Below are 21,896 nucleotides of genomic sequence, written 5' to 3'. Positions count from 1 at the left end.
AGGTTGATATGAAAGACCAGAATAGCGGAGGTGTCAAATATTGTGCTGGGGATGTGTTGACATCACGGTGCAGTAAAAACAAGCAGGACGGTGAAGTTGCAGAAGTAAAACTGACAACTTCTGGTATAGTGTGATTTTGCTGTGCCTTGTTTCAGCCAGCCAATCTCATTAAACATTCTCTCTTTGGTAAGTACAGCAATTCACATTTCATATACCAATGGAGACAAACTCTCTCTTTATGAGAACTAAAGTACATTACCCTAAAAAATGTGTTTCTGTGCACAAAATCTGAGAAACACAAGTAAGTGCAGGTTTCGATATGTAAAGGATATCCTTGAGATTTGAGAACTATGGTGAAGTAAGTTGGCAAATAAGCTCCTTTGTGTGGGATAAAGCTACTTCTGGTTTTTTTTGGTTTTTTTTTTTTTTTTTTTTTTGATGGTAATGCCAGAGAAAGAGGCCACACGCTTGTTTGGTTTTGGCTGCAGCACTTCTAGGTAGGAGAGTTGTGAGTAACAACTAATTCAACTGGGGTTTTTTTTTGGCTTTGGGGGTCAAAACTTAGCACTTCATTAGAACAGTAGACCATGGAAATAAAAAATTTCCATTTATTGGAAATAAAAAACAGTCTTCACATGGGAGCTCCTCTAACTATTCTGCATGTGAATTTCATACCTTTTGTCTGACATTTTGGTGTCTATTCCTTTTGGGGCTTTTTTTGCTGGTTTGTTTACTTCCTGCCTCCTTCCTCATCTCACAGAGATCTCCTCGTTTATTTTCTGATGACCAAGTGCCTGAGAATGTTGAGCAAAGGGCATGTCAGCTAACTGCCCTCCGGGAGTCCAGACCTGCAGTGAGGCATCAGGTGACTACCGCCCTGCCCATCTGCTGTCCTGTATCAGTGTGGGATTCTGGGTACCGGTGACATGCGGGGTCAGAGGGATAGAAAAATTCACCAAAATACAATGACCATTACTGTACAGTCATGGGGTTAAAAAGACATGGTCAAGTCTATTTAGTGTAGCATTGTGATCCTACTTGCCAGTTCTTAACTGTTTCCTTGTTAGATGAATGACAATGTTTCTGTTTCTCAAAACACAGTATAAACAATAAAGTAAAAAACAGCCTCCAAGCTTCAGAGCACATGCTGAAAATCAGCTGCACGCCAGATCAAATCATCTCACAGTGGTCACTTACCAGTCAGTTGCTCACAAATTTTACTTGCTTCTGGAAGCAAGAACACTTGCATTTTCCAAGCATAATTCCTGGCTCTGAAGTACTACTTTTGTCTCCATACTTCCTGTATACTTATTTCCAACAGTAGAGTTGGCAGCTTATGCAGGTTTTCTTTGATTCCAGCATACACTTTTGTTTTGGTTTTGTTTTTTGCTTAATTTTCTCTCCAGTGTGTCATCTTTGGCATATGGGAGCATGCCAGGTTGAACAGTGGTTTCTTTAGCTTCTAGTTGCTTGCCCCTGTTTCTGTTTTCTGGTTTTTTTCTTCAACAGTATTTGGCAAACTGGAGAGTGCTTTTGGAAAACACCATCTACATAAATGATTTTTTTCATAACGTATTGTTTTGAGTTAACCATCCAAAATCAAACTCGCTTCTTGGGCTGGAGTATAAACAGTCCCAGAACTTTTGCTGGTGGGCATAACTTTTCCAAGCCATGTCAAAAGGAGATTTATAACATTTAGGTTACTTTCCATTGCTGTTCTTTTGGGGATACTGTCTTTGCTGATCATTAACGTCAGTGAAGCTGTTCTTGAGGAAGGAAGAATGAACCTTTGACTGGTTTTGAGATAGCATAGAAGAAACCATGAAAGACTGGGTAAGAAGGCTAATTTAAACATACTAACATCCATTTGTTAATGGGTGACACAGCTGAAGATCTTGGGCATAATCCAAGGACGGCACACTCACGTGCATTTCCTTACTCAGTTGGAATGATGATACAGAAATTAATATCTAGACCAAAGCATCTTGCTCCTGCCTTTTGTGTTGCTCTCTTTTAAGCTCCTTTTGAGGGTGGAAAAGATAAACGGCATTGCATTGCAAAGACAGACGTTATTTTTGAAACAATCTAATTTCTGCATAGTGCAGAATCAAGGAGGAGAGAAAATATAAGGGAGGTGGAGAGCACAAAGTAGAGGAAAGGATAAAGTGGGTAGGGCAGAGAGGAAAAAGAGGAAACAGATGTTGGAATGCTGCAGGCAATGATAGGTTATGATGTGGGATTTAAGGGAAGAAAACAAGTAAAACAGAGTAGTAAGAGAAAGAAATCTTAGCAAACAAAGACATTTTCAAAAAAGAAATTTGATTAAATGTTGATGACGTTAAGTACAGAAAATCTGTGTATAAAATAAAGTTATATTTCTTTAAATTGGGAAAATTGTGAAAGCCAAGCTATTTTGCATTTTGTCCAGTAGATTTAAGCTTGAGGCTAGGCTATGCTAAATGGCTAGAAATAGCTATTTTTGTGGGTCATGCAGCTATGTGACATTTATTTTTCCTTTTTATAATGGAAAACATAATTTTATTGTAAAAGAGGGACAAATATTTGAAATCTGCATAATTTTTCTTTCCAGATTATAATTTCTAGGAACGCACAGTTTCTACCAGCGCTATTTGTCTGATACTTCCAGCTGTTGTTTTTTTCCTATTTATATGAAGTGTTTCTTGGGAGATAGGCATAATGAGAGGAGTATGTTGGAAGACCAATTTTGGATTCTCTTGTGAGGAACCAGTTTCAAAGGGATGCAGATCCTCAGTTTGGGATTTATTGCTTGCTATTTGATAAGCAAGAACAGCAGATTGTTTTATATTGTTTAATTCTTTTTACTGTGGTGTTTCCAACTGCTTACAGTAAATTCTACGTTGGAAATTTGCTGCTAATTACTGGCAATGCATACAAGTTAATTTCTTTCTCTTCCATCCCCAAGGTGAGCAGGCTTTTGGTTTACATAGTTAAAATATAGAAGAGGTCTCACATGGCCTGAAATGCAATCTTAGTGCCTTGGGCCAATAATACAGAACAATGGGAGATACAGGAGGAGGAGCAGAGGAAATTGATTTGAGATCTTTGCCAGTGGCTTGGTTGAGTTACAGGAGGTTGGACATCTGTGGAAGTAGGTAGCTGCTTCCAAATGGTCCTAAATAACTTAAAACCTAATAAAGAACAAATTAAGCGTAACTTACTCTGCATCACTAGGGAGAAAGTGAAGATACACTGGACATTTTTCTCCAAGTTTTCCTACAAGAGTCTTTCAGAATTTTTTTTTGATGGTGGGCAGAAGGGCCTGAGTTTCTTTATTTTCTCCTCTCTTCCATCTGTAGCCATGTATGACTGCTTTGATTTTCGTTTTATTTTTTAGCTTGAGACTGAACCGTCTCGCCGATTCTTTGTTGACCAGTGGGAGCTCTCCCTTAGCCTCCGTTCTTCTAATCGCCCTTCTTCACCTTCATCTGACTCTCTTCGACAGGTAGCATTAGCCTGAGTATTGCAAGCTGCACTCAGCTGTGTTCGCTTGCTGCACCCTGGTCCCACCAGCCAAGGACACAACGCCACAAGAGATGGCCAGGCTTGCAATGCTTCACCTGCAAAATGCAATGTCTGTGCATATTCATGCACAAATGAGAAGACAGAGGCAACCTGTGGCATAGCTTGGTTATTGTCAGCCATAAAGCATTTTGAAACTAAATATGTTTAACATTTGGTGTAAATGAAAAGCTTGTGGTACATCTCACTCAGATTAGGTTTTTTTGAGCACTGATAGTCCTTCTGGCTTTGCAGTAAAGCTTTCTTGTTTTGCTGGCTGCTTTTGTTGAGATCTTGGGCCAAACTACAGAATGCGTTTGTGCGTTTATGCTTAATGGACAGTGTGAAATAAAAAGTACTTTAGCTTTCTGAAAAATCACTGGGAATTGGAATTAGTTGCAGTTGTCATACATAAAGACCAGGAACTTGATTTGACCTAAGCTGGAGTGGGTTCTTTGCCTGCTCTTGAAAATGTTGCAGAATGGTGTATATTTTGAAGACTTTTGACCACAGGAGGAAAGATAAAATGCTTCATTTAAGACCCAGTATTAGACAAGATGTGATGTATAGGAAAAAAGCAGAACAACTCAGAAACAGAACCCCAAATCAATAATTCAGCAACTAAACTTCCCACACCACATAGTCCAAGATATTGTGAGTTGAGATTAGCATAATCACTTTTTAAACTTTGAACTTCATGTATGCTGGTAGAAGTTTAAAGATCCTGAAGCATCTGCAATTAAGATTGGATGAAGATTTCAAATCAAAACTTGTATAGTGAAAACCTGGTTCAGCTAAAACAAAATTTTTCCCATGGAGAAGCTTTAAAGTGCCTTTTAAGAAAACCTAAAGCCTCAAAGGTTTCTGATCTTCTAGAGGAAAACTGAAAACTCTTGGCCAGATGATTATGGTTGCCAGTTAAAGATCAATGTTGAATGCAAGGAAGAAAATTTTTCCAGTCATCAGTAGACAAGTAGAAGTTCCTTCTGGGTAGAAATAAACCCTTGTTACTGCAGTGGCACAGAGCTTAAGGAATTGGGACTTCAGTGATAGCAGCGGTAATCTCTGGCTGCTGAGCACTCCATTTTCAAAATCCTTTTCCCCAAAGTACCACCTGTTCTGTGGTGAATTTTAGTTTTCGTGGTGCTTACTGCTGTTTGAACATGTGAAGGTCTTAAAACATTCCTAAAAGGCTAAAACCCACACCATTTGCAATTTATGCTGCTTTATTAGTTGTGGGAGATAACTATTGTGCTTCAAAAAAGTTCTGCTATATGAATAAAGGGGTTTTGAGATACAGCCTTAGTCCTTTCCTTCAGAATACTGTTATCTTTGGTATTTTACACTTCCTAGCAGCTGGAGTGTGTCTCTGATGATCCTTCATTTGCTGAGGAGACTCCAACTAGAAACATTCATAATGCTTCTTAGTCCAGAAAAGGAAAATTGCTTGGTGTGCTCCTTGCTGCTCTGAGTCGAATACATAGCATTTGCAATGTGATTGAGCTAACAGGGATGTAACCACATAATTTTCTTAACCATGTAGTTATTGCCAACGGTTGTAAGTATTTCCTGTGAAAAATGCTTCCTCTGCTCCTGCAATGACTGAACTTGGCTTGCAAACACCCATTTTCTACCATCTAAGGTAACAGCCAACCTGCCTAGATTTCTTGGAATACTGAAGGGTTTTTAGATATCCAAAGTTAAGGAGTCAGTCAGTACCCATGATGGAGAAAAGCTTAGTCATAAAACCATGTTCACAGTTGAACAAGCATACATTCCAGATGTATTCAGGTATGGCTTTACTGCATTGGATGAGGCTCTTGCATCTTTTTTCATATAAACCTCTTCCTATTTTTAGCATTGGAAGAATTCATATTTTTTAATCACTGTGAGTTCCTTAGTTAAGGATTTCTCCCTGCTCTATGAATGCTTTGTAAATGAATTCTTTCCAGTTGCTAAGCATATAAACATGCTGTTGTGATCAGCTTGTTACATAGACTATGTAATGTGTCTTCTAAAAGATCTTTGTTTCCGATGCCAATTTTACCTGGAACCTAATATCTTAACCTGTGTTTCGCTTCATCTTAAAGGGGTGTCTATGCGCAGGTTCACAGATGCAAAATACCTCCCACGTAAAAATAAGATCTGCTTTCTTCATCATCATAGTTATTTCTAGAGCACTTAGATAATGCAAAATGCAAGCCTTTTCTTTTGTTACAGTTGATCCTGGACTGTACCAGGGATTTCTGATGATACTAGCTTCGCTTATTACTACTTGTCACTTCATATTGTCCACTGTCTTGGCATGGTTTGACCTCTCTGCACCTTTTCACCACCTAACCTATTACCGTTTTAGTAATTTTTTTAATTTAATTTTTTTTTCTTTTCTCACTGCCCTATTGTTTTATTCCATCCATCTGGTAGAAGTATATAAAGATGTACACAGGCGGAGTGAGCTCATTGGCTGAGCAGATAGCCAATCAGCTTCAAAGGAAAGAGCAACCCAAAACCCTTCTAGACAAGAAGGAACTGGTAAGACGATGTACAGAAGATGATGCGTGTTTGTGATTAGATGTACTGTAGATCTGAAGTATTGTGACTGTGCAGTTGTTACTACCATTGATGGAATCTGTCATAGCTTTGTGAAGGACTTCACTTCCCTTTCTCCATCTACCCTCACTCTTGTCCTCATTTTCCTTGCAAAATATTTTAATCTAATCTCAGCATCCAAGAGTTCTGCATAAATATTTGAGAATCTGGTTGTCATATTTATGAAGATGTGTTTTATCCACTGGGCCTACTTCTGCATTGTTGTCTTTTGGAGGACATACTGATTTTGATAATGTAGGTCTGAGAACTGCTGTTTAAGGGATTTCGAGTGGTTTCGGCTTTCCATCATATGCCTCCTTCAGTCGTTTATTTCAAGGTCATCATTAATAGTACTGGTGTCTGCTCTTCCATCCAGAGCTTAGTTTACTCCTGGCATATGTAGGCATGGCATCCTAGGACCTTCTTCCCTGGACAATAAGGTTAGTTGTTGGTGTCCTGGTTAAACCTGTGAGCTGTGTCAAAGAACTGTAGCATCCATGTGTGAAAACCTGCAGCATCCAGATGCTCCTGTATCCACATAAATGAAGAGAAAATATGACCGTGCAGTCTTGATGAGGCTGGACACACAAATTTAGCCATACCTATTTCTGTCTAGGGCTCACTCAAAAAGGAGTTCCCCCAGAACCTGGGAGGCAGTGATGTCTGTTACTTCTGCCGCAAGCGAGTCTATGTGATGGAAAGATTGAGCGCTGAAGGCAAGTTCTTCCACCGCAGTTGCTTCAAGTGTGAATACTGTGCGACGACTCTGCGCTTGTCATCGTATGCCTATGATATTGAAGATGGTAAGAGAAATTGCCTTTTTGTCTGAATTCTCTTAACTGTATTGGAAGTCCATCTAGTGATTTCACCTCTTTCTTTGCTTAAAAATTATTTGGTGAGTTAGGAAAAAGAGTAACTTCCATTCCAAAGACACCATCTCTCAAACTGCTGAAACTATATGGATTTCCTGTGGCCAGGTCATGCTGACAGCAAAATAACTGAGCTGTTAGGAATTAACTTCACATAATAACAGCTGCTAAAATGCAAAAAAAACCAAATAGTAATTGGGGGCTTTAAAAAGCTGTAGAGGCTGAATTTGAAGGCTGGACCCTTTACTCTTACTTCAGTACTGTCAAATGAGGAAACTCCTTAGTGTTTAATACCACTTGAGAGAAAATAACACGTTGGAGACAAATGCAGTCAACTTTTTCTTCTTGAAGACATCAAAACTGTCCAACTCTGTATGTTTATTTTAAATGTTCTAAAATAGGAAGTCTATAATCAGGGGCTGTGATAATAGCTCATTACAGACTAAATTCTGTTTATATAGTGAAAAATTGAGCATTGAAGTTGAGTAGAGGTAAGCCAATGTTATATATAGAGAGAAAGTGTTGTTGAAGTAGTTACTGAAGATTCAGTAATGACTTTTGTTTTCCATATCTGACAGATTGAGGAGGAAGGAATATGATTACAAAACTTGCTGATGACTCTGTTAACAGAATCTAACATGCTAAGAGTTAAGGGAAGCTTCAGATACACCTAACAAATCTGAGAAACCAGACAATATGGCAGCAGATGAAACTCAATTTATCAACAATGTGTGCATATTGAAACTAATAATTTGAAATCACACATCACTTGTGAAAAGTAATCTCCTTCTAAGAGTAGCAATGTGTTGCGTTCTTTGCTTGAGCAGTGATTGACAGAAATTACACGTTTTTCTGAAGAAAAAATATGAGAAAGTATCTCAGATAAACCTTTATTTATATCAGCAAGTATGCCTTTATTTTCTTCCACAGCTGCCATTTATGTTTACTCCTCTTTCAGCAGGAAAATATGTACAAACTGGTGGTGTAGAAACTAAAACAACAGGAAAAAAAGTGTTAGGGCCGATAGTTTTCCCTACTTACTGAGGCAAAGATGAAGTAAAAATTATAAACTGGTACGCCACAGGATGAAACTCCAGAATATGCTACTGCAGATTGAAATGTTAGAAAACTTCCAGGTATCTACTGCATGTAGCTCGGAAGAATATTTTTGCATACACCGGGTAGAATAACCACCATGGAAACACCATCTAGGCTTAAGGGGCAAACCGCCCAAATTAAGTACTGATGTTGTGTTATATAATGTCTTTAAGTAATGGACTTGCTCAGTCGCAAAGATTTGAGGAAACTTAGAGTCATCAAACCCGTCTCCCACTAAGGAATAGAAAACCCATTATTACTTGGCCATAAGGTCAGCAGACTTGGCATGCGAGTTTAAAGGGGCCAATGATAATTTTGATGTCAACATCTAAAAGTAAAAGCTTCATCAGTAATCAAAATTGGGGGAAAAGCATTTTTTGAGCACTACTATTATTTTGGGCATTCACAAGTAACTGAATATCTGATTATATGATTAGTAATAACAAACTGAGCTCCTCTGTCAGCTGTATGGGCTGAAACAGTTTTTGCCAGCAGATTTAGCGATTTCCTCTGCCAGCAAGCTTATGCATGCATTTATTGCCAGATAGTTCTCAATGAAGCAAATGTAAAGCTCAGAGTTTCAGCACACTTACAACATTGTTTCTGGATTGATATTACATGCCTAACAGTTGTGTATGTATATGAAGCAGATATGGCTAAACAGAAATATGTGGTAACCAATCTAATCTGATAATTGTAAAAATTTAGCTTATATTTCATTCTGGGTTTTCTTTGAGAGAAAAAATAACAAAGCTATAAATGCATTGTTGCCATTCATCTAGCTGTTCAGACTGATGAGCATTCTGCAGTGTTCTGCAGTCAGTGTCTGGTTTTACGCTTCAAAGTCTGAGAATTTTTATCTAAGAGCTTTTCTTTTGTTGCTCTCCTCAGATAATTTGAAAGAGCAGTTTTTTGGAAAGAGTAAATATTAAGAAATGTTTATTTAAGCAGAGACTTCTCAAAAGATAGGGTTCGTCACTTTTCCATCATAAAACAAAGCATTGTGCAAATACCAGCCCAGAGAAACTAAAGGAAGGGCAAAGGTCAGAATATAGGTTTGAAATGCATTTAGCAAAGTTGGAGGAATAGGATAGCAGTAGGGGATGCTATGGGGTGTGTATACCAACCAGGATACACTGACAAACGGTACATTTGGAAGATAATTACGTGCCGTCTATTTGCTGCTATTACCGTTATTTGTATTACGGTATTACTAGAGCTGCTGACAGTGTTTAGATACTGGTGAAAACTCATGTAGACCTCTGGGGTGTTACTAAACCAGTAGTATCACAAAAGGTTTTAATTGTGAAAATGAATCATTGGTTGATTGTCCTTTTCACAAGTAGCCACTGTGCATTTTAGAGATGGTTCTTTGGGAGTTAACACTGTCCTCTCTCACTTTCCTCTGCTGGTTGCATTCATTCTTGCTTTTTCCAAAAGTGCTTCTGCCAGCTTTTCATGTGATGATTTCTTTGTTCCTCACACACTGCCGCATTGTTAGCATGTGATACCACACAAGCCTCACAGCTTTGCTTTGGTGTTTGATAGGATTTTAAGCTAAATGGCTATCAGGCACCCAATGGAAAGGAGGCTAGATAGGAGGGGGAGAGAGGAGGGCTGGAGTTAAAACTTCAGATAGTGTTTGCCTCCATGTATAGTGAATAAACTAGATGGAGCAACGGGAATGGCAGCAGAAAATAAGCTGCAGTGAGATGGACATTTATATTGCGCTAAACTGCTCTGTTCTCATTGCTGACCATCATTCGTGTTTTATCTGCAGGTAAATTCTACTGTAAGCCTCACTACTGTTACCGACTCTCTGGTTATGCTCAAAGGAAGAGGCCAGCAGTGGGTCCTCTGTCAGGAAAGGTAACTCATTATTTTCATCTAACATGTCATGTTAATAGGTTTTGATTCTTAACATTGAAAAAGTAAATATGCTGGGTTTATTTTCAGAAAGTAAAAAAATTCAGTGTGCATAGAGTTGCTTTCTTATGTCATGAGATCTTGCAGTTCTATAAATTTTATTTAAAAGCGGTTCCTTTAATTACCACTTTTCTTTTCATGATTCCTTTATAAAATGATGTACTGTCCCATTCAGAACAGGATTTTGATTTGTTTTCTTGTGAGCTGAAATACTTACGCAGTCCATGCAGAGACTAAATGAATTACATTACCAGTTTTGGTTTTGCTGTGTTTCTTCGTGATTTTTCTTAAGATGAAATAAATTATTTGCTTTTCCTTTGAAACCTGAAGTTCTGCCCCACTTATGTAGGCTATGAAGGCCACCTGCCTTCATTTCTGAGGGTTTTATGTGCGTTAGTGGAAACCTGTGTGGAAAGAAAGGATATCTCTTTTCCTGTACTATTGTAATGGAAGCATTTGTTCTTTAAATGTAGGATCAGGACATACTGTGTAATACAGAAAAGTCTCCCAGCTTTTGTCATTACCATCCAAGGCACTTAATTTGTCTCCTCAACCCCCTTTTCAGTATTTTTGCATACTATGTTTGAGCAAACTGTATGGTAGCCTCTTAACAAGTTCTGTAGCTCTTGCGTGCTACAACCTGTCCTTTCCCCTTAAATTTTATTTTCCGTTGTGGTAGTGGTGGTGCTTGTCTTTCTGCCTGTTTCTCATGTTTTATTAGTATAAGCTGAAGCTGCCCTCCTCCTTTTTGGAAGGATAAGGAATCCATCCCAATATTTGTGCCATACTTCCTGCCAAAAATGAAGACTGAAAATGGTACTTGTTTTATTTCCCAGATGAGCAGAGTTCAGGGATCTTACTGCTTTGACTTTCTTGGATATTCAGCTTGTTTTTCAGAACTTAAAAAAAAGTAATAAATTGAGAAAGAATGTACTTAGTTCAGATCTTTCCTTATGTGATGATTAAGGGGTATCTTAAGTGCAAGAAGGATATCTTCCTAGTTCAATGTGTTCAGTATGTTTAGCCTGACATGAAAAACAAAAAAGTATTTGTGAGGCATTTTCAATTTTGATATGCATTTTATTTCCCACACGTTCTTACAGGACACCAAAGGACCTCTGCAGGACGCCATGGCAAGTGATGGAAGTGGACGGGCAAATACCATCTCCACCTCAGCAGAGAGGGCCCCAGGTAGCTCCGCTTCCTTCTTTAGCAGGGTGGTGCAGTACTCTCTTGGCCTCTTTGACAGAGTTAGGGTGGCAAGCCAGCGCCTGCAAAGCACAGTTTCCTCGATTGGGCACCAGGTAGCCCAGAACCCTTTGGACTCCTTTTTCATGTGTCAGCTGATGGCTTTTGGGGTTCCCTTTCTCTATGTCCAGTCAGAAGTTCTCGTGCAGATCCTAGGGGAATTCTGTGGGCAGCCTGTTGACCACTAAGAACTAATGTGACCCAACTTTATAAGCTGTATAATTCGTGTGATTTTGGGGTGCTGTGTGAATTTCGTGCATTATGTGAAAGTCTCAATATATTATTTTGCACTGTGGCTTTGGGGCCTAGATGTTCTCAGTCCTTTCAAGGACAGTATCTGAAAGAATTCCAGGCAAACACAGATGCTCAGTTGAGGGTCTCCTCTGAGTGGTCCCAGATAAAGAGCCCTGGTCTGTGATGAATGCAGCTCAGCATTTGTGAAGTTAAAAGTTCTATTGATGCACTGCAATAACTCTTAAACTGGATTTCTGTGTTTGCCTGAATTCTGGGTGTGGTTTCTTGTTCTCCCAAGCTTCTCTTCATTAATCTGGTACTTGAATGGGAAAGATCCCATTATCTCTGGATTGTGTCTCCGTTGGAATTCCGGGTGTCTCTGACAGTTGATGGGATCAGATTTCTTAAACCATTTCAATTTCATGGTGCTGGCAGGTCATGGTGCTCTTCTCTCACTGCCAGAATCTGTGCTGCTCCCAGCCATGGCTTTGGGAATGGGGTGGTGAATGTGTGTGTCTTGCTGTGAAGTAGTTTTGCCTTTTAACTTGAAATTCTAATTCCTTCTAACATGGGAGAAGTGTCTGTGCTACAAATGCTCGTTTGCCCAGCCCCGAAGTGCTCATTTAGTGATATCAGAAAAAGGAAGAGATTTGATTCCTAGCATTCATTCCAGAACACTATGGATAAACTAAATCAGCTACTTTTAGAGAGAGAACACACTTAGAGCAACACTTTGAGAAAAGAATGTTTTCACAGTGCCAGTTGAGAAAAGATGTTAACAACATGCAGGCAAATAACAGTCATGCTTTGTTTGACTTTACATATGATTCTTAAAAGTGTTTCTAGGATTGTAACTGAATGGAGTCCAACAGAAATTTATTTTTAGTGTGTGCAGTTGATTCTTGAAGTGTAGTTACTTTCACAGTTTCCTCTTTTGTTTGTGTGGAATTTCCATATGGCAAAATGGAGGAAAGGGAAAAGGTATGGAAGAATGACATTTGCAAAATGCTGTGGACAGATGGGAAAATTGCAGTATTTTTTTTGTGCAACTGGATAGGCTTTTTTTTTTTGAGCTGGAACATATTCTTTAAGATAGATGGAAAAAATATTTCTTGGAGTGTAGGGCGTCTGATGTGCGAATAAAGTGGTTTATGGTTATGGAGTGAAGCTATTGGTGAAGAGAAGTGGAAGAAGGAGAGTTTAACTATATATATTAATTTATCAAAGCAATTGCTGGCAGAAAGTCTCCTTCCTCTGATGTAGTCCTTCCAACTGATTGAATTTAATGAATCACTTTTATAAATGATCATTCAGTAAACACCATCTAAGTGAACACTAAGTAGAGTGAGCAATAGGCCATGATTTGCTAGAAGCTTCTATAAATCAGCTATAAATCAGATGTTTCCATCTGTCCTTATCTAGTGATGGCACAATTCTGTAGCAGAACTGTAGTATTCCCAGAGGAGTAAAACAGAACAGACACCATTTTATCAGATGGAAAAAAATGAAATCTAGGGCTCCTTCTGTTTGCTTTCTGGTTTTCTAAAGCAGCGTATAACTGTAGTATCATTTTTAAAGCTTTTGGACCTTTTAACGCTTTGCCTCTTGCAGTGCCCAAAGTACATTAGAACATACTCAGCTTTATCTGGGTTAAGCGAGGTTATCTTTAAGGCAGTGTATTGTGGTGCATTCTTGTGTGTGCATGACAGAAGTACATTTAATGGTGGAAGAGTGAGCAGTGCCTCTCATTCTCCCCCTTTCTGTTAGAAAAAAATGCCACTGGTGGCTGAGATTTTATTTTCTTTGTGAAGTAGGTTTTAACTACTGGCTTAACACTGGTTAAGAAGCAGGAGGCTAAATGCAATGCATTTTAAAAACAAGCTGCAGTGCCATTAAAGGCAGGTCAGTTCTCTGTTAGCTCCTGTTCTTGGTGGGTAGGTAGGTCAGGAAACCTGTGACGTGTTTACAGTTACATATGGTTTGAAAAAAAAACCAAAACAAAACAAACCCTTTTGAATTACCAAGCTTGATAATCCAGTGGAAGAATAGGAGATTATTCCTAAATAATCAAAAGGATTCTTTAAGATTGCATCTCAGTATAACGGCTGACTTGGAATTATCTGTGTACAAGCTTTCTTGCAGTTTATTAAATTGTCTGTTTAAGAGACTATAGACATTCTGCTTGCACTGTAGAGTAGACAAATAGCTTGAGCAAAAAACTGTCTGAAATGGAGATAGAGGCAGAGCTGTTTTCAACGCTAAACTTCGTCTATCTGGTAGATTCATCTAATATGGGTCATGCATCTGAAAATGTTTGGCCTCCCTTAAGGCAAGTGCCACCAAATGAAATTTGGCAGTAGCAATTTCAGACCCTGACATCTGAGCCAATCCTCAGTAGTGAGGTAGATCTTGATGCGGAGTGTAAGTTGCCTCTAAAATGATTAAGTAAAAAAAGTGTAAAATGTGCAGGTTTGATGTCTGATGGAGATGTAAAGATAGCTTAGAAGGCAAAAGGAAGGTGTACAGCAGAAACATCAAAGAATATACAAGACCAAAAACCCGCTGTTAAATTTTGTGCCTCTGAGTTAAATTCAGCCCCGAGTTAGCAAAGTGCATGTTCAGTGAGCTTTATGATGACTTGTGCAAGGCCTGCTTTTTAGTTGCCATGGAATCCCAAATGGATGTAAATTGCATGGGTTCTCCCCTTACACTCACTGCCTCTCTTTCTTTGCCACCAAATCCGTCCTCTTCTTTTTTAGCCAGCTTAATGCTTAAAAGGTATTCAACCACAAAATAACATTCAGAAGGCTTGGTCAGCTGAGGTAAGATTGGTCACAACAAGCACTTCTGATGTGTTACTAACCTGATTGGCATGTATTAACTTTGCTAAAGATGTCAGTCCCTCACTGGGTGGTTGCAGTCTTAGCTGGCATTTAATGTATTTTGTCTGTCCCTTATACTGTAGTGACAATAGTTGCAGGGCACAATCTGTGATAAGCCAGTTGAGGTTTTTTTAGCAGTCAACTGGAATCTCCCTTCTTGCGAAGGTTTTTCCTGGTTTTTTAGAGAGCCTGCACGGCATCTCATGTGGTGGTTACAAGGGATGTTCCCAGGGAGGTTATAGTCAAACTGGCTCTTGCAATGTAGATCAACCCTTCACTTTGGGAAGTGGCAACAAGCTTTTGAGTGATGGATGCCATTCTCTCCGGGGAAGGGAAGTTGGGGAAAGCTATTACTGTGCTTTTGGTCCTGCAACTATTTTTTTTGTTTGTTGTAGATCCTGTAACCCTTCTCTGTACCCTGTCTGCCAGTTTTTCTCTATCTTCTGCATTTGCTTTTGTGCCAAAATTGCTGCTATTGCCAAGAGGAAAAAAAAACAACTTTGCCTTTCAGCTGTCTCTCCCTTTGATAGTCTGTAACTGCTGTGTCTTGATTTTTTTTTAATATTATTTACGGTACTTTATATGGTTTTAATGTTCCTTTAATGCAAATGCTGTTTTTCTGTTTGTTCTAAAGGTCTGTAAGAACATATTTCCAAACTTTGAGCTTTCTTAACAGATGGACTTGGAACAGTCTATACCCCTATCAGCTTTATGATAATGCTCTTTGGGGTGACTTTAGCCAGTGATGTTTTGTTGTAAGACGTTTCCCATTTCAGGCTTGTGTTCTCACAGCAGTGTGTTTCTGTCCCTATCTGCAGTAGGGAGTTTGTAAAGGAAAGACCTGCTAGGGAAACTCATACTTCAAGATGTACAGCAATAAAAGGCAAATCATGAGATTTTTGCAGTAGTTACTTGACCTGTGAAAGATTTGAGAGGCCAAATATAAGCCATAGTATGCCAAACTGAAACATGCAATACAAAGTAGAGGCACTAGGTCTCCTGCTTTAAAATCACAAAAATATATAGTGTATAGGATATAGGTATGTAATATGAAAAGTTAAAAATCCTCGTATGGATGTGCCTTAAGTGTTTTCAGGGAACTGTTCTGAGCAGACAGAGAGTAGACACAGTCTTCACAGTAGACTGTTAAACAACTAATCTGTTGTATATATCAAGCAAAGTTGGACTTTACATGAGAAAGTTCTTTTACTGACTCGGAGAGCTAGAGAAGGGTGGCTGCTTCCTCTAAATGGCATGCCCTTTCAAGTAAATTATCTGAGCCACATTTTCAAAAGAATCTTAACTGTCTGTACAATTTTAATGAATCTTTATGAATGTATCAAATATTATTTGCACACAATTCTTCTTCTGTGTCTAACAAAGTAGAAATACATTTTATATATATTTCTGTATATAAATAAGCTTCTTGTTCATAAACGTTGCCTCTTTACAGTTACATTGAGCATGCCTTACTTGTGAAAATGATTCAGCTCGAGGCAATACTGTTTGCTTGTGCAAACAAACATATCTCCATGAAATCCTCTACTTGGTCACTTCTTTCCATTATTATTCACGGTTAATTTTTGTTCTTGTTTCAATTTGGTCTGTTTTAAACATTAAATTACATAAGAGAGCAGCAAACTAATTCTGAGACACCATGTCCTGCTTGTGGTGCCTTCATTTTAAACCACTGAACTGCGCATTTACAACACATCCATACCCCCCCTCTCCCCCCCCCCCCGCCCCCCCCAAAAGAAAAAAAGAAAAACATCCATATTTCAGGACACACCACCAAATTGGAATGAAAGATAATTCCTCTAGTACTGTGCCTTGAATGTTGTCTGTTCTGTTTGGAGGAGCTGTGGTGGTGTGTTTTGCAGGACATGGCACATGATACTGAACCCTTTTATGGGGTTTGATACAACTCCAAAGAGATCTGATGCAAGATTTATTTCTCTCTGCTGGAACATTTAAAATATAAACTTAAGAACCGGACCCTGTATTTTTGGAAGCTGAGGAGAGTGTGTGGGTTGCCCGATTAGGACCAAGGTTCAGTGCCTAGTGAATCATCACTTAATAGCAAGCCAGGAATCTCTGTTAGGATAAGTGCTTGACTGTTCCCAGTCCATCGTGTTCCTTCTCAGTGTTCTTATCAGGATTTGGGTGGCTTTGGTGTAAAGGAAAGGAGAATGCTAAAGGACCAGCCATCTGAAGCCCAGAAAATTTGGAAAAGCAAAGGCATGATGGAAAGGCTGTTTGTTCTAAAGAGTGGAGATGCAGCTGAACTGATAGACTTTCACTGAAAAATCTGGAAAAAAGTTTTGGGGACCGAGGATGGATATACAAAATAGCAATGTGCTGTGTTTGTGCTCATGGCTGGATCCTGCTAAGAACACTTTTTCTTGGGAGTAACTGCGCTCCCTATTCCACCTTTCTCTCTAGCTTTCAGACCTGTAGACTTGTGCCACTGGAATACATGTTTATTGTTTGTATGTGTATATTCTGACGGGTGATATGAATTTTTCTGGGCACTTTAAGAGCTTCATTGAATGTTTTTGTGTCTTAGAAAAATAGTATCAAGTTTGTGTGAAGGAGTTGTATTTTTTTAAATTACAGAATTAAAATGTCTGTTTTTCTGAAAAGTGGAATCTGAGAAGTGACCATTTTGAGATTTTTTTTTCCCTCAGAGAAAAGGAGGGAGTGTGCGCAAAATAAGCTTGGTGACAGATAATGTTCAAGTGAGATAATTAGTGCTCAGAAAGGCTTCATGTCTCCATTGTATAGGCTCTTTGAAGACTTTGATTTATGCAGTTGTTTTTAACCTGTTTTTGTTTTGGGTGTGTGTCTCTTTGAATTATGTAACATGTGGTTTTCCTGTTGCTGTGAAATCAAGACATTTGTTCAATTGTGTGAAATGTTCAAGGGAATAAATTCCAAACAAATTTCAGGTTTCTGAGTTTTTCTTTGTCATCCCCCTTGTCCCTCCACTGTTTCCAGGTGAGGGATGCAGCGGGGGATACAGAGTTGGGGGAGAGCGGAATGAATAGATCTGTCAAGCTCAAATGCAAAAGACATTTTGGGGGAGCTCCACGGCACGCGCTGTCTGTCACTGCAAAGTACTACTTTTTGGGCTTCTTCTGTATCGTAGTGTTGGTGTGTTTTTTTTTTTAAATTTTGCTGTTGTATTGTGATTTGCTCAAGGTGCTGGGCATAAACTGCACAGACAGCATGACATATTGCTGTAGAAAAACCATTAAGGATCCCCATACTAAATATTCTACTGCTTTGGCAAATCTGGCTTTGGACAGATGCACTGTCAGTGTTGTGGCTTCACTGATTTTTGGTGATTTGGGAGGTGATTTTGTGTGCCTTGTTGCAAGCCAGAGGTCTTTGTCTCACTCTTGTAAGCAAGGCAGTGATAACCACGTGTGAGGGGAGAGGAGGAACGTGGGTGAGTGCAAGTCAGCGGTTGGGGACAGGGAAGCATAGCCTTTGCTCGTGGTGTGACAGGTAAGGGTCTTGGCAGGGTTTGTTTCCTCTTGTTGGTATTGCAGCAGCTGTGATGATGGGGTGTTTCAGTATCATGGAAAGGCAGAAAACAAGTAAATATGGAGCCTTGTAGCCAAATTCTGTGTCTTATGTTCTAGCTGGACAGTTGTCTTCTCTCAAGAGAATGGCACATGAGATGACCTCCTTTCCTCAAGACCGTTAAGAGACTATTCTGTAATGTTCTCACTGTGACAAACAGCTGGGTCTGGGTCATAGTTTTGAGTTGCATTTTCCTGTTCTCAAAGAAATATTGTGTTAGTCTACATTAGGGACTCATTTTTCTCGCATGCTTCTCATGCTTCCTACTGCACCATTGGCAACTAAAAGCTTGTAATAGCAGATGACTTTTGAGAGTCTAATTCCGAACGGTATGCCTTCTCTTTTGGGTTTATTTGGCCAGAGTAGTTATGTTTAAATGGTAGCTCACAGAACGGCAAGCACAAACCAGTTCTGTTACATGTAAGAGTTCCTTCTTTGGAGGAAAGTAATCACTTTATGCCTTTGAAATTGCCCTTTATTTTTCTTTACTGTGATCAGTAACCCTCATTTTGAGGCCAAAATGGGCCTTTAGTTCTGAGAAGGAGCCATCAGCTTTCAGTGCAAAACTTCATGTGCTGGTGCATGAACTAGAAATGTCATTTTGATGCACCACTAGAACAGTGTTTGTGTGATGGGAGAGCTCCCAGGCACTCTCACCTCATTCTCTCTGAAGTCTGCCCAGTTGCCTCACACTTTCTGTTTCTGTGCCTGTGGTTCTTCTCTAGTCTCATGGCTTCTGGTGTTCTCTTACTAATGCCCGCTGGAAGAGTTGAGCTCTATATCCTGCCCCCCTGGATGGGAGAGAGGTGCTGCCAGGGAACTCCTTCCATGGCCCTGACACTTTAAAGTTACTTTTTGTTAAAGGCATCCTAGTTTTGTTTGTGAAACAAAACTGAAACTTTTTCAAGCGTTCTTCCCTTCACTGCCACCCTTCCTCCTTGCTCACATTCCAACCTAAGATTCCTTAAAATGAGTTACTGTGGAGGAAACTTTATTCTGTAAACAAAACACCAAGTAACACACTATGTCAAATATCATTCTTTTTAACCTTTGTGCAAATGAAATGACCTGAAAACGAGGAAGAAAAGTAGATGATTGGGCCAGGCTGTGTTCTTGCTGAGTGTATTTGTTTCTTTGCCCGTAGTTTTGTAAAGAAAACACATTGATTTTTCTGAGTATGCTCAGAATTACACGTTGCATGTGTCACTTCTTAGGGTCTCTAACATTATTTCGGACTTGTAGAATTTGATGAATAGATTAAATATTGTCTTCATCTTACGGAAAATGAGGTATCATGTACTTTTTTGCAGTTAACATCCTCAAAAAGAAATTATCCACAGAGAAACTTATGTGGCTGCTAACTAAAATCCAACTATTTATCCCAGAACTGAAATTGAAGGACTGAAATTCACCATATAAATAGTAATATATTAACGACAATTTTTAAAAATGAGGTATCATAATTATGTGTATAAATCACTTTCAAACTTTGAGGTACTGAGCCATTCACAAATGCAAAAAAAGCCTGTGGGCAACGTGTATATTTTGTTTCCTCAAAAAGCAGATGACTTCCTCTGACGATGGACTGAATTAGCTTTTGCAGGGATTTGGAAACTTCATTCTAAGATTTGAGCTTTTGGAAATTCTAAGACATTTTCCAACGAGCATCCCAAACCAGCTTGCTTCATCAGATATATTTTGGTAGCAGTTTTTCCACGAGATGTGTTGGCAAAGACCATCTCCTTTGCAACATGCATCGCTAGGGTAGTGTAGAAAGCCTGCTGTGTACAAGTTGTTTTACATTTTAGACATATTACGCTTCTTCATCTGGTATGGTAGAAAGCAGAGTAACTGTTTCATGCAGATCTTTTCCTTTAATGTTCTGTAACAGCGATGAGAAAGTGTGAGGTACTTTTGAAGAATTAATAAATGTCTGTTCACCTCTACACCAATTAAAACAAGCCAGTGGTAGTTTTACCACCTCTTTGTGATCAGCAGCATAATATATTAAGGTATGTGGTTGGTAATGTATCTTAAAATACAAGGAGAAAAAGGGGAAGAAAACCAAACTTTAAAAAAACCAAACAACCAAAACCAAACAGAAATAATCTGAAGGGAAGGAAATAAATACACCAGAGTCAGCATTGAACCTGTTCTCCTGCTTCTGTGAAGTGTATTTATGGAGGAAGGTGGAATAGTGGTTGCTGAGCTGATCCTGGCAATGTAGAGTTTAGCTTAGGCTTTCCAAACAAAACTGGGCAGATGTTCTTTAAGGATGAGATGGCACTTCTATGCTCTGTTTAGTTGCTTACATCTTCTCTCAAAAATGTATGTTTAGTCTGACATTTCTCATGTTTGCTGTCATCCCAGAAGGCTGTGTTTTCTGTTTTAGGAAAATTTCATAACTGTCCTTTCTGCTGTTACAGAAGTTTATCTGATGGCTTGCGGGTAGAAGTGGTTAAAAATAGGAATTTTTTACCCAAGAGATGTTTCAAATACTTTCAGGCTTGGGTAACTCTTTGATTTAAAACATCAGAACTGATGTGTTCGTTATCTTTAATCAGTAATGTGTCTTTTGGAAGCTTTCTTTTTGGGACTGGGGCATATTTTGCATATACCTAGCTATATACCTATATACAAAGATGTTCTTAGTTTCAGAAAAATTCCCACTAAAGTGTGAAGCTCTGCATTGCTTGGAATATTCAGTTGTTTTACAAGTTATACAAGAGCATGTGGGATAAATGTAGATAGTAGGAAAGTACGCAACAGAATGAGGGAGCAAATGTTGATGCTTTTTGGAGTATATGGAGCTTTGACTTAGGACAAGTATTCCCCAGTACATTTTCCTGTAACTGCCAGCCTCGGATTGCAGCCTGTTCCATTTGCAGCACTTTATAATCTTGACACAAATGATAGAAATTAAGTAAGGGCATGGTTAGTATCTAAATGTGTTATGGGATGCAGTAATTATGGGAATCTGTAGTACATTGCAACAGAGGAAATAGTGGTTATTAGCTCAGCAGTTGAAAGAAGATAGCTATTTGAAAGCTGTGGTTTGAATCTGATTACAATTTGAACAGGAAACTGAAAATATTTGATATTCCACACTTTTTTTATTATGTATGATAAAATTTCTAGTTCCTGATTCGTTGTTCTTTAATGATGAAAACATCATCCACTGTCCAAGGTGGAATTGGAAATACCAGTTTCTATTAAAAGTAGGCAATATTTGTATTGAGAGATTCCTCTGCTACTTTCAGATGGAAATATCCTTGGTTTGGCATTGTGTTATCTGCACAATGGGAATCACTTGTCTGATCCCTCCTGGTGAAATAAGAGGTTCTGGAGAGTTGCTATGCGTGAATGGCAAGAAATAGATGGCACAATGAATAAATTCTATGAAGTCTTATGTAGTAGAGCAGATAGCAGAGGCTTTCTGTCTCACAAGATAAAAAGGGTTACTTTTTGGATTATAACTTGACAATCGCTCTTAAATGTTAATTTCCAAGTTACTTAAAGAGAGTATTTCGCTTAAAAAAGGGGAAAGCCTCATGAACCAAGGTCGTGGGGGTTTTGCCTTTCCTTTTTTTTCCCCACCAGTCCCTGGATGTGCCTCATCCCAGGTGGTTCTTTGGGGTAACATACCTTTAATAGCTTGCAGGACAAAATTTACGCCTGCAAAGTAATGGGATCTTTAGCCAGATTATCCTTTAGTGTTCTTCAACCTTCCCACACTCAGCTTCTTTCAGGAAATGGAAACAAGGCCGGGCAACATATGATAGAGCTGATCAAAATACGGAGAGGGCTCAGACATCTTAGGTGATACCAACAAAATGGGAAACGATAGGCAATATGTTACTGATTTGCCACTATTCCTGAGTAATAGACACACTAATAATTAATTAACTAAATATAAATTTAT

At 38.9% G+C, this 21,896-nt stretch overlaps 1 protein-coding gene across 1 annotated transcript in view; it reads left to right on the top strand.

The window, feature by feature from the left end:
• Window positions 1-21,896, top strand: part of MICAL3 (microtubule associated monooxygenase, calponin and LIM domain containing 3) — a 106,688-nt gene that overhangs the window by 30,288 nt on the left and 54,504 nt on the right. The window contains 3 exon segments of the mRNA XM_009879637.1: window positions 6,746-6,932; window positions 9,877-9,965; window positions 11,126-11,213. Coding sequence (XP_009877939.1) covers window positions 6,746-6,932; window positions 9,877-9,965; window positions 11,126-11,213 — 364 coding nt within the window.

Source organism: Charadrius vociferus, unplaced genomic scaffold (genome assembly GCF_000708025.1).
Source record: "Charadrius vociferus isolate BGI_N301 unplaced genomic scaffold, ASM70802v2 scaffold90, whole genome shotgun sequence".
NCBI lineage: Eukaryota > Metazoa > Chordata > Aves > Charadriiformes > Charadriidae > Charadrius > Charadrius vociferus.
This window is presented reverse-complemented; position numbering and strand designations above follow the sequence as displayed.